This window comes from Mustela putorius, unplaced genomic scaffold (genome assembly GCF_011764305.1).
Source record: "Mustela putorius furo isolate JIRA1106 unplaced genomic scaffold, ASM1176430v1.1 tig00003909_pilon_pilon_pilon, whole genome shotgun sequence".
Classification (NCBI taxonomy): domain Eukaryota; kingdom Metazoa; phylum Chordata; class Mammalia; order Carnivora; family Mustelidae; genus Mustela; species Mustela putorius.
The window spans coordinates 33,322,941-33,333,652 of record NW_025422057.1 but is presented as its reverse complement, the minus strand read 5'-3'; the positions used below and the strand labels follow the sequence as shown (position 1 = coordinate 33,333,652).

Below are 10,712 nucleotides of genomic sequence, written 5' to 3'. Positions count from 1 at the left end.
AGCAGAGACTTTAACCCACTGAGCCACCCAGGTGCCCCAAGGGGCAAGAAGTTAAAAAAAAAAAAAAAAAAAGAAGACCATTTAGGCAGCTACTGAAGTAGAACAAGAGGAAAGTCAGAGGGGGAGGTGGCCTTCGTGGGCCTTCGTGGGGGTTTGTGAGAAAGGATCTCAGGACTACTTTGGGGAGCAAGCTCGATTTACTGATGGACAGGATGTAGAACGTGGGGAAAAGAGAAGATTCGAGGGTGACTCCTGACAGTGGGTGGATGGCGGGCCAGGCCATAAAAAGGGGAACGACTAGAAGAATGGCAGGTGGGAGAACCAAGAGTTTTGTTTAGGGGTTATAAATTTGAGATCCCAAGGAGATGCTAATGGAAAGTAGGCCGTTGGATGCAGGGATGTGGGACTTGGGCCAAAGATACGATATTAGAAGCCATCGGGTTATGTTTATAGGTCTTTGGTTTTATGAAATATCCCTGAGATGAAGAAACCAGAGCCAAAGAGGAACTGTTACTTGGAGGTGGGGCAGTGACTGGCATGTGCAGCAGTTTAGGATCTGGTACACAGTAGGGGGTCAACGAATCTTCGTTGTAGAGTCAATGAGTGCGGGTTGCTGTCACTCACAAGGTTTCTTGAACAGCTTGTTTCTGAAGTGAGAGTTATGGGGATCACAAGCTTGAGAAAAAGAAGACAGATTTTTTTTTGTTCATCTTGGTGCATTAAAGTTGTTTTGTGAAGTGAAGTGTGGCTATGTTAATAGGCGTCTGGGATCGTCAAACCGAGGCTGGAGAGTCTGGCCCAGAGACCCCTGTTGTCCAGTGTGAACAGTGGGCAGAGCGTTCCCATATCCAGATGCCTATCTCCCCACTTTGCTGCTGGGAGAACAAAGCACATCGAAGCGGGGGGACCCAGGGTGCCCTTGGCTCTTTGATATGCCAGCTTGCAGGCAGCGATCTCTTTGCGCACACGCCCTGCCCTGCTTCCAGACACCTTTCCTAGCTGTCAGCCTGGCCTCATCGCCGGGGTTGCACGGCCTCTCAGTGCTCGCACCGAACCCTCACCACACCCCATCAGGCAGGTACTGTTTCCCCCTATTTCACAAGAGTGAGGCTCAGAGAAGCCACATAAGCATCTCCAAATCACACAGCTAATATGTATCTGAGCTGGATTTTGACTTAAAACCAAGACTGGTACCAAAACCTTGATGCCTTTTCCAGATAAAGCCCCGAGGCTCCCAGGGGCTCCCGAGGAATGAGGGCAAATGGCTCTGCATGCGGTGACATACTGAGTTCATGGTGCCACCGATGGTGTGGACACTGGTGATCCCCCCGGCCCCGCTACTTCTATCCCCAGCTGGCCTCTTTCCTGCACTCCAGCGGGAGGCACCACGATCTTCCCCTGAATCTGGTTTCCAGGGCCCCATCTCCTTCCTCCAGGAAAGCGCCCAGCCAGCTCTACCTCAACATTTTGGCCACATCTGAACTAAGAAGTGAATTAAGTGCTAGAGACCATGAAGGGCTGGAGGTGAGCCACCATCCCACCTTCCTCATGGACCTATGGTAAACTGAGGCCTTGAGCTCACTGGCCTGGCCTAATCAACACTCACCTCCTCTTTTGGCCTCCAGTGTCTTGGCCAGGCTTGTAGTTAAGGCCTTCCTCGGTTAACGGGGAAGCCCCTTTTTGGGAAGTCAGGAGAAGCCACAGTCATTAATAATGGATATTGGGCACCAGAACAGGCTAAAAATCATAAAGAGCAGGGAGAGACTTCCTAGTCTATAAAAAGCGCACCCCATCCAACCATCTACAGGACACAGACTCAACACAAATAAAAACCCAGAATCACAGGAAATGGGTGACTATATTTTAATAAATCAAAGTCTGGAATCTGAAGCCTTAAACAATTCCTTAGAAAATTCCAGGAAAGACAGTCATTTGAGTGCAGATTCACTTATCCCCATGTATCCTATTAGGCATGCTGAGGTTCCGTGTTTGTAGAGGGGAAGGGAGCACAGCAGGGCAAGCTAAACTCCTAAGATAAGACCAAGTTGAGGGCGGCGTGAATTAACGGGAACTTCTCGAATGAAACTCCATGTTGCTACAAAATGTTTTGTTCTGATTTGTGGTCACAGTAACCTGAAATAGAGAAGACAGTCATTGAGGACAGAAAGCTGGCCCCTGTGTTCAGTATACACAGCGAATATCGTGATGGCCTTAGGGCTCAAATTGTTCATTGTAAGGTCACAGCTAGAGGAGGCTATGATTCAGTGGCACCCTCCAGGCTCTTCCTGAACTCTCTGGGGGCTAGAGAGGGGTGGAGAGCATAGGATCTGCTGTCTGAAAATCTGCCTTTGCCTTGTCTTAAACTCGCCTCACTGTATTTCGAAGGATCAGGGACATGTCCTCCTATTTCGGGAATTGGGGGCCAAATCAGCCTGGCCTCAGCAGCTGTGTGGGTGGCTTTATGGAATGTTCACCATGTCCGGTGTCACCAGGCAGTGCCACAGGGGGCTTTGGGTCACAGAACAACCTTGGTGTGCATCCAGCTCAGCTGCCTGTGGGAGACCTTGGGCAGCCTGTGCGATCTTTCTTTGCCTATGTTTTCTCATCAGTAGAATGTGGATGATGAGAGTACGTCCCAAGGTGCTCTGAGGGCTGGGGGTGGTAATGCAGGTAAATGGCATGGCGTGGGGCCTGACTGTGGTGAGATCCTTCCCCCGCCCTACATTTAGGCTGCGCCCAGGATGAAGCATCAAAAGCTTGCTTTTTTAAATGTTTTTGTTTGGGGTTCCTATCTGTTGTGTGTCGTGAGGGCCAGCTAGTTAGATGACTAACAGAAAAGTTCAGTTTTGCTCTTTTTCTGCATTTTAGCAGTACCTATTTGGACTTTGAAACTCGGTTTCCTGTGGGAGTGAGGGAGTGTCGTTTCAAAACAGACTGCGCACTTTCCTCCAGAACGTTGTTGGTTTTTAAATCAAGATCCGACAAAGGTAACATCTATAAAAAGATTCAATGATTGTTCCAGGGAATCTCAAAAAATGTAAGTGAGGAAGTCCAGTGAGGCAATTTCACAGTAATTTAGTTCCGTGTGAGAAAAAAGAGCATTTGTTGAAATGGTTCTATTTTGAACTTTGCTATGGTGATGTCTCTCTTTCACTTTTTACAAAGCCAAAGGCCACGTTAGCTGCCCGGCCCTTCACCGGCATCACCGAATCTCTGGACAATGTGAATTCAGTCAAATGGTTTTTTGGGGCAGCGGAGCCAGGGATAAAATCAAGTGGCCACAGGTCAGGGCTAGAGGAGCAGAAAAAAAGGAAGCGCCTCTCTTCCGCAGCTTTACCTCATTAAAAGTGCCCGGCTTTTCCCCCACTCCTTCTGAAACAGTACCATGAAAAATCTGGTCAAGAAGGACCAAGATGGGACCCCTGAGTGGCTCAGTCAGTTAAGCGTCTGCCTTCGGCTCAGGTCATGATCCTGGGGTCCTGGGATCGAGTCCCACATTGGGCTCCCTGATCAGCAGGAAGTCTGCTTCTTCCTCTACCTTGCCACCCTCCCGCCCCCTGCTCATGCTCTCTCTCTCTCACTCTCAAATACATAAAACCTTAGAAAATTTTAAAAGAAGGAGCAAGCTAGGTCCCATGGGGCTTCTCAGACTCCCTGTTTTCTTCTGCACGCAGGCCCAAATGCACTGCCGCTGACCCCACAAGAAGAGTCAGCCACACCCTGCTCCCCACTGCCCACTCACCGTTGTGGACGATCAGCCTATACTGTCTGGCCAGGCAGAGCTCCTCTTGCCTCTGCCGCACGATCTTCTGCACTTGCGGGGGAAGGCCGTTGGGGTCACGGGAAAACACGAAGGAGTAGCTGTCAGCACAGGTGCCGTCCAGGTTCAGGAGGCGGCAGGAGTACTGCACGGCGTAGGTGTCGTAGTCCGTGTCGACGATCCAGTGGTCATCATCTGAAAGCCAGAACGCCATAGATCCAGTGCCTCTCCCCGGGCAGGCTCAGCGGCCAGGGGAATACCCCACCTCCTGAAACTGGTTTCATTTCTTTAGGAAGCAGGAGGCTACAGAGAATTCTGAAGGCTTTCACCAAATTGGGAGGACATAGAAAAGAACCCTGAGGTGGGGGGGGGGGGGCTCGTTCACTTAAATGATCATCTCTGGGGGCATCTAGGTGGCTTAGTGGGTTAAGCCTCTGCCTTCAGCTCGGGTCATGATCCCAGGGTCCTGGGATCGAGCCCCGCATCAGGCGCTCTGCTCAGCGAGGAGCCTGCTTCCTCCTCTGTCTGCCTCTCTGCTTACTTGTGATCTGTCAAATAAATAAATTTTTTAAAAAATCATCATCTCTTACCCTGACCATAAATATGCTATATCTGTCCAAAGAACAACTGAGAATGTGAGCCCACGGAAACCATAAAACAAACCTTCCTACTGCCGTCTTCCCCATCTAGTCTCCAACAACATCTGTGCTTTTGTGGCTGACGTCTGTTGGTCGCCAGCTTCTGTCTCGCTGCCCTCCTGCCCCTCCATCCACAGGAGGATGCTTCACAGCTACCCTGCTCCAGCCTAATTCTGCTTGGTGACCTCCCTCCCTTCTCCGCGCTGGCAAAAGAGAGTGGTTTTTGTGTCGAGGGTACAAGAGACCCGCCCTCCGACACCGTGGTCTTTCTCAGAGCTTGTACTTTTTGGATCTCCCCAGGTAGAGGCAGAGCTGAGCCCCCGAAGAATTCAGGTTCCATTCATTCCTGAGGTCACAGCTAGATGTGGCTGTAAAATGGGAAGAAGTGTACGCAGAGATGGTATAAGCATCAGCAAAGGCAGGATGAGAAAGAGCGTTAATAGGAACGTACGCTGGAGAGATTGGCGCTGGAGAAGCAGCAATGCTCAAGTGTATCCAGACACCTGAGACGTGGTAAAAAGTGGCACATCTCTACTTAATTTGACGTTCTCATTGACACAGAACCACGGCGGGAACTTTCTGAGCTCTTAGTTATGTATCTGTCACCGTGTAGACAGATTCCGTGTTTTCTCAATTATCCCTCACACCTACCCAGAAGTGCACGCTGTTATTTCTATTTTACCGATGGGGAAACTGAGGCACAGAGAAAGTAAGTAAGTTACTCAAGAGCACAAAGAGCAGGACAGAACCGGAGCCCACATGCCTAACGTCTCCATTACACTGTCTCCAGGCAGTAGGTAAGTTGGGGGGAGAGGGGACAAGACAAAAGAAACAAATGCCTCTATGCTTCTGTCTCACACCCAGGCCATGAAGCAGGAGATGGTCTCTGCTCTATGTTGGTTCCACGAGGGAGGAATGCAGAGGAACCTGGGTCCCCCAGCATCCAAGACCATAAGGGAAGCCTCTCTTGCCCACCTTAAGTCACCTCTTGGCTCTGAGAACCCCTGGAGTGCCAGCCGAGGAGGGGCTGGGCCCGAACTCAGACCTGCGGGACAGCTGCCCAGGAGTTGGTCCTGGAGCCCCCCGTTTGGCTCCCTCCAGGCTCCCCAGGAGGAAGAATGAGCCACCACTATACCTCCCAGGCTTTCCCACAGGAGAGTGTCAGGGCCAGAGCTGGGGGGGGGGGTGCCCTGACACACGACCGCTCTGTTATTCATCGGCTGGGCCAGGAACAGAAGCCATGGGGCCGCCTGCGGGCCTCACCCTAACCACGGATCCCCTTCACAGGCTCCTGAGCCTCTGGGCCGTCTTCCTCCTCAGCAAATGAAGTCATTTCTTCCTTGGTGGTGGGGCTCAGTGCGTCAGCCGGAGGTGCCCCAGAAGCCTGCCCCTCAGACACACATGCACTCTTCTTTGAAATGTTATCCCGATTCATGATTGAGGCAGCTATTAGCTCAGCCAATCGGCAGCTTAATTTCCTTTTTCCAAGATTGTTGCCAGAAGTGAATTCTGACATAAGAACTAAGTAACTTTTAATGCTTGGTTTTAAGAAAATGGACTACTGTTCTTCACTTTAAAAGAAAGGCCAAAGTTTGGTTTGGTTTATCTCCAGGCTCTTTTGGGCTAAATAGTTCAAAGACAACGAAGAATTCAAATCTTAACGATCTTTACTAGACTCTCTCTCCTGGGATGGGAGATGAGCTGCCTGAGAGCCCCGGGAAAGAATGAACTGGGTCCTCCCAACCCCAAATTCTTTGGATTGAATTATCTAGAGCAGTTTCTTAAGCTTCATTGTGCAGAAGGAGCATTCCTAAGGACCACAGGAAACCTACAGACTCTGGGGCTCTACCCCCAAGACTTTCCGCTTCAGTAAGTCTGGGTTTCGGCTCACAAATCTACACTTTTCACAAACAACCAGCTGATCTATCTAGAAGTAGGTGGTCCAGGGACCCCAGCTTCGAGAAACTGCTGTAGGCAAGCAGGCCCATGTTATTTAGCCTGCAAAGGTCTCTTTACCAGCAGAGGGACAGGCTTTATCCAGAAAACAAAGGACAGTCTTTGTCCAGGTCTTTCAGGAGAGGCCCAAAACAATGATGATCAAAGCTGATATTTTCTGAACACTTATTATGCATCAACCTAAGCGTTTTTCATGCATTACCTTAATGTGTCCTCCCAACAATCTTAGGAAATAGGGGCTATTCTCTATCTCCATTCCACAGATCAGGAAGTCAAAGTTCAGAGAGGCTAGTCAGTGATGAAACCTGTGTTCACCCAAGACCGGTTGACGGCGGCACTCCATAACCCCCGAGACGTCCTGCTTGCTGCTGGTAGAGCAGGGGCAGAAGGAGGCCAGTACAGAACGCGCCCCAGGCTGGGGCAGCAAGCCAGGTCTGAGTCTGCCGACACTGAAATTTAATATTCAACTGTGGAAATCTATTACACTTAATTTTCAAATGATATGACTTAGGGATTTAGATTAAGGGAGCATTTGGGCCCAAGTTATTTTCTCTGCTAAAGCGTACCTCATTTTAAACACATCTGTGGTGAAAGGCAGCACGTGCAGAAGGTGAGAGACCGGCAATGCAGGCCACTCTCTGAGGCCTCAGGCCCTCCCAACCAAGTCAGGGTTTAATGCCAGACCAAGATCAAGGAAGAAAAAAAATCGGCACAAGGAGGGAAAGCAGGAGTTTGTAGAAGCTCCACCCACACCCCCCCAAAGCATGGAAAACACAGAAAGTTTGAAGCATCAAATCATACACTTTTTGGGCTACTTAGAAAACAGAGGGGCAGCCCATGCCCTTTCTCATGCCTTGGGCAAAGAGATGTCACACAGGCCCACTAAGTAGCCACGTGGCCCTGGGCCAGTCACTTGGCTAATAGAGACCTCAGTTTCTTCATTTGAAAAATGAGAGGCTTAAACGCCCGGTGTCTGTGGGACTTCTCATCCTGTGCCCAGAAGATAAAATGTGATTTTTACCCAAAGCCCGGATACTCTACACTTACAGAGGACACATGTCTCAGACCCCACTCTGACTCTCTACAGGTTACCTCACTGCATCCACCTAAGGCAGCAACATGAGGCAGGCACTACGATCACCTCCTCTGCAGAGGGGGAGACTGAGGCACAGAGAGGACAAGGAACACCCGAGTTCTCACAGGTGGCGGGTGGAGTTAGGATCTGCACTCGGGCTGTCTGACTTGAGACCCACGTGCTTGGCCACGCACAGCCCTGCAGCTTTCTGAAAGGGGACCTCGCGAGGAATTAAGTTCTGAGCCTTCCCTGTTGTAGTCACCCCACTGAATAGCTGCAGCCATCACTTTCCAGATTTCAATAGTTCGGAGTTTTTTTCTCTCTAAATAAAATCCTGGATTGAATCTCAATCTACCAGAGGTAAGAGCAAAGCGAATCTGGTTTGGTAGGAAGAGGAGGAGAAAAGAGGCAAACCTCACCTCCTCATTGGGACAACTTCCCACCTTCCCAAATGCACTACCCACAGAACTTGAGTCCTCTCAGGAGTGCATCTTAAAAATGCAAGAGAATTATGTGTTTACATTACATTACATCTTGTATCCCCAGTATTGATTTTTTTAGTTCATTATCAGAAAAGTGTACCTTTCACACACTAAACGAATAATTCTAGCAAGTTTTGCTACATTATTTGAAACAATTTTTACTTCTTACCTGGGAGTCGGAATCCCTGGCATTTGACACCGGCTCCCACAAACTTGTATGACCGTGGGCAGACCACTACTTTCTCTTGGTTTCAGTTTACTCATCTGTATATTTAAGCCCCTTTGTAGGGTTAACTCTCCATCTCTAAGATCCCATGATATGTCCCCCCTTGGCCTACCTTATTCTCTAGGTACCAAAGAGATTCCAGATTTGAAAATTAAGAGAAATGGAATGAACGTAGAAAGGGTTCTTAGGATCAGCCCAAATTATAGGATGCCTTTCTGAGCATCTTCAACACCGTGTCCCCCATCTGAGTTTTGGTGCTTAGAAGAAGGGAAGAGGTCAGTACCACCCAGAACGCTATACCTGGCTCAGTATCTCAGCATCTGCAGGTCGGGCACCCAGGTTTGACCCAGGGCCAAACCTATGCAGAATGCTCCCTACATCCTTGAATGAGGGTCTCCCAGCCTCTGCTGGGGATCCCAGAGTAATCAAGGCTGTCCCAGGGATTCAATCCAATAAAATGGAGGAAAAACAAAACCAGGTAGAGGGGTGATGTGGGATGGGTCTTAGGGAGGTGCGATGTCTGAGCATGAAGACACACCTTGGCACAGTGGCTGGACATGAAAAGGGCAGAAGGAGGTCACTGACAAGCCCAAAGTTCCTTCTGAGTGTGGGCCAGGTGTTTGGAGCTCAAGGTGAAAGGTGGGCCGGGAGGGGGGGCTTCACTAGTCCCAGTCTCTACCTCCCTAACCTCAGGCCTTACTGAGGGTTCCTGCCACGTACAGACCATTTTTTCCAGGCTGCCACTGGAGAAGAATCCCAGCAATTTGGTCAGGTATGACCCCCATCCCCAGAGACGGTTCCATTGAACTGACTACTCACTTCCTTTCTGGAGAAAGGACGCTACGCCCCAATACTTCATCTTGAACTTAGCAGGGTCCTCTGTGTCTGTGAAGGTGCCCACCATGTCTGCGCACACGTCCCAGTTACTGCAAAAGCCAAGGAGATCCTAAGCCAGGCCTGCAAAGGGATTCCTCCCTCCATCCCACCCTGAAGGCCCCCTTGCTCCCCAGTCTGGGTTTCGTGCTCAGCGGGGGGTTGGGGGAGGGGGCGGGCTCTGACTTCAAAAGACGGACTCGGCCCTTGGCCGTGGCGCTCATCTGGCCATTCTCATCCACGGAGAACTGGGCGACGATGTTGTCCTGCAGAAAGAGGCCCTCGGGGTCCTTCTTGGCCATGGCGTACCAGGTCCCGGCAAACTGCGAAAGAAGTGAGCGCAGGGTTTGGAGGCACGGCATGCACGCCCGGCCGCCGGGAAGGGAGAACGCGGGGGACCGGGGACCGCGGCCACCGGGCCGCCCGGCCGATACCTACGCGAGCCTTGTCGAAGTTCTCCTTGACTCGGAAGCTGCTCACCCGGCAGTCGCGCTCCGCCCGGGCGCTGCCCAGCACCGCCAGCAGCACGAGAGCCCACACCCACGCCATCGTGCCCGGAGTCCTTCCTGCGGGGACCGCGCGCCATGAGCCCCTGGCCGCGGCCCCCGACCCTGTCCGCCCGCGCCCCCGCCCCGGACCCGGACCCCGGCACGGCCCCGACCCCGGCCCCCGGCCGTCTGGCCGCCGCTCACCGCCCGGAGCTGCGCGTGGAGCCAGGGAAGCAAGGGCGCCGCCGGGGGCCGCCGGGGGCCGCCGGGCGCTTTATAGCCGGGGCGGGAGGGGGTCGCGCTTTCGTAACGGCCGGGGTGAAAGACCGAGGGGAGGCGCCGGGTCGGCCGGCCAGCACTTGCATAACGCGCCCTGACTCACCGCCGCCCGGGCGCGGGGAGGGTCCCCTTGGGCGGGAGCCGCACCTCCAGGGCCGCCGAGGGCGGTGCAGGGGCCGCGCGGGGTGGCCTCGGCCGAGCCCAGCTCCCCACGGCGCCGAGCCGCGGGAACAAGCCCTGGCCTGGTCGCCGGGTACCCGTGCCAGCGGCCGCCAGCTGCGGCCTGGGGTGGCCTCGGGGGCCCCCGGCGGCTCTGGCTGGAGGCGCGAGTCGGCCTGGCGCGCGCACCGCGGCCTCCCAGAGAGTCGGGCCGGGTGATGCCGCCCGGTGCCTTAGCGCCCGCGCCCCGGCCCTGCCAGTCGGCCTCCCTGCGCTCTGAGGGCCGCTCGTGCAGGGGGTCGGGACTATTTCGGCCAAGTCGTTTTTCATTTCATAAAGGATGCATTTTACTCTTTCCGGAGAGTTGTGGTGCCTTCTGGGTCAATATTTTTCTTTAGTTTCAACATCTTTAGAAGCATTGAAACCTTCCCTGTTAAATATTCTCCAGAAGCGCACCTGGGTCAGGGCAGGAAATGCTTTAGCAGCCTCGGTGGTCGCCTCCTTGCTGTGTGGCACTTGGCTCAAACCACTTGCAAGCGCCCTGACCAATTGTTTATGGTTTGCAAGGCCCTAGTGGAGTTTGTTTTGTTTTCAAAACAGCTAAGGTGAGTTCGCCTGAGGAGCGGACAAAGCGGGGAAATGAACAAAATGCTGTAGGCAGCGGTCAACTGAGTCAAAACTCCGCAAGGGGTTATTTTGCCTGCTTGATGGCACAATTTACTGAGAGTCAGGATTGCAGGTCCTCTAATGGATCCAAAAAGTCACAAGGTGCAGCT

At 52.4% G+C, this 10,712-nt stretch overlaps 1 protein-coding gene across 2 annotated transcripts; it reads right to left on the bottom strand.

The window, feature by feature from the left end:
* Positions 1-1,849: 1,849 nt before the first annotated feature.
* Positions 1,850-9,856, bottom strand: RBP4 (retinol binding protein 4). Of its 2 annotated transcripts, XM_045068755.1 has the most exons (6): positions 9,703-9,856; positions 9,449-9,576; positions 9,197-9,333; positions 8,957-9,063; positions 3,743-3,955; positions 1,850-2,133 (listed from the first exon to the last, which is right to left on the bottom strand). In XM_045068755.1, exons 2-6 carry the CDS (start codon positions 9,557-9,559, stop codon positions 2,096-2,098), a joined length of 606 nt encoding a protein of 201 aa, XP_044924690.1. In that variant the 5' UTR covers positions 9,560-9,576; positions 9,703-9,856; the 3' UTR covers positions 1,850-2,095. The 2 variants fall into 2 exon arrangements, with proteins under 2 accessions (XP_044924690.1, XP_004749701.1); XM_004749644.3 differs by lacking the exon at positions 9,703-9,856 and having other exon boundaries at positions 9,449-9,611.
* Positions 9,857-10,712: the final 856 nt, after the last annotated feature.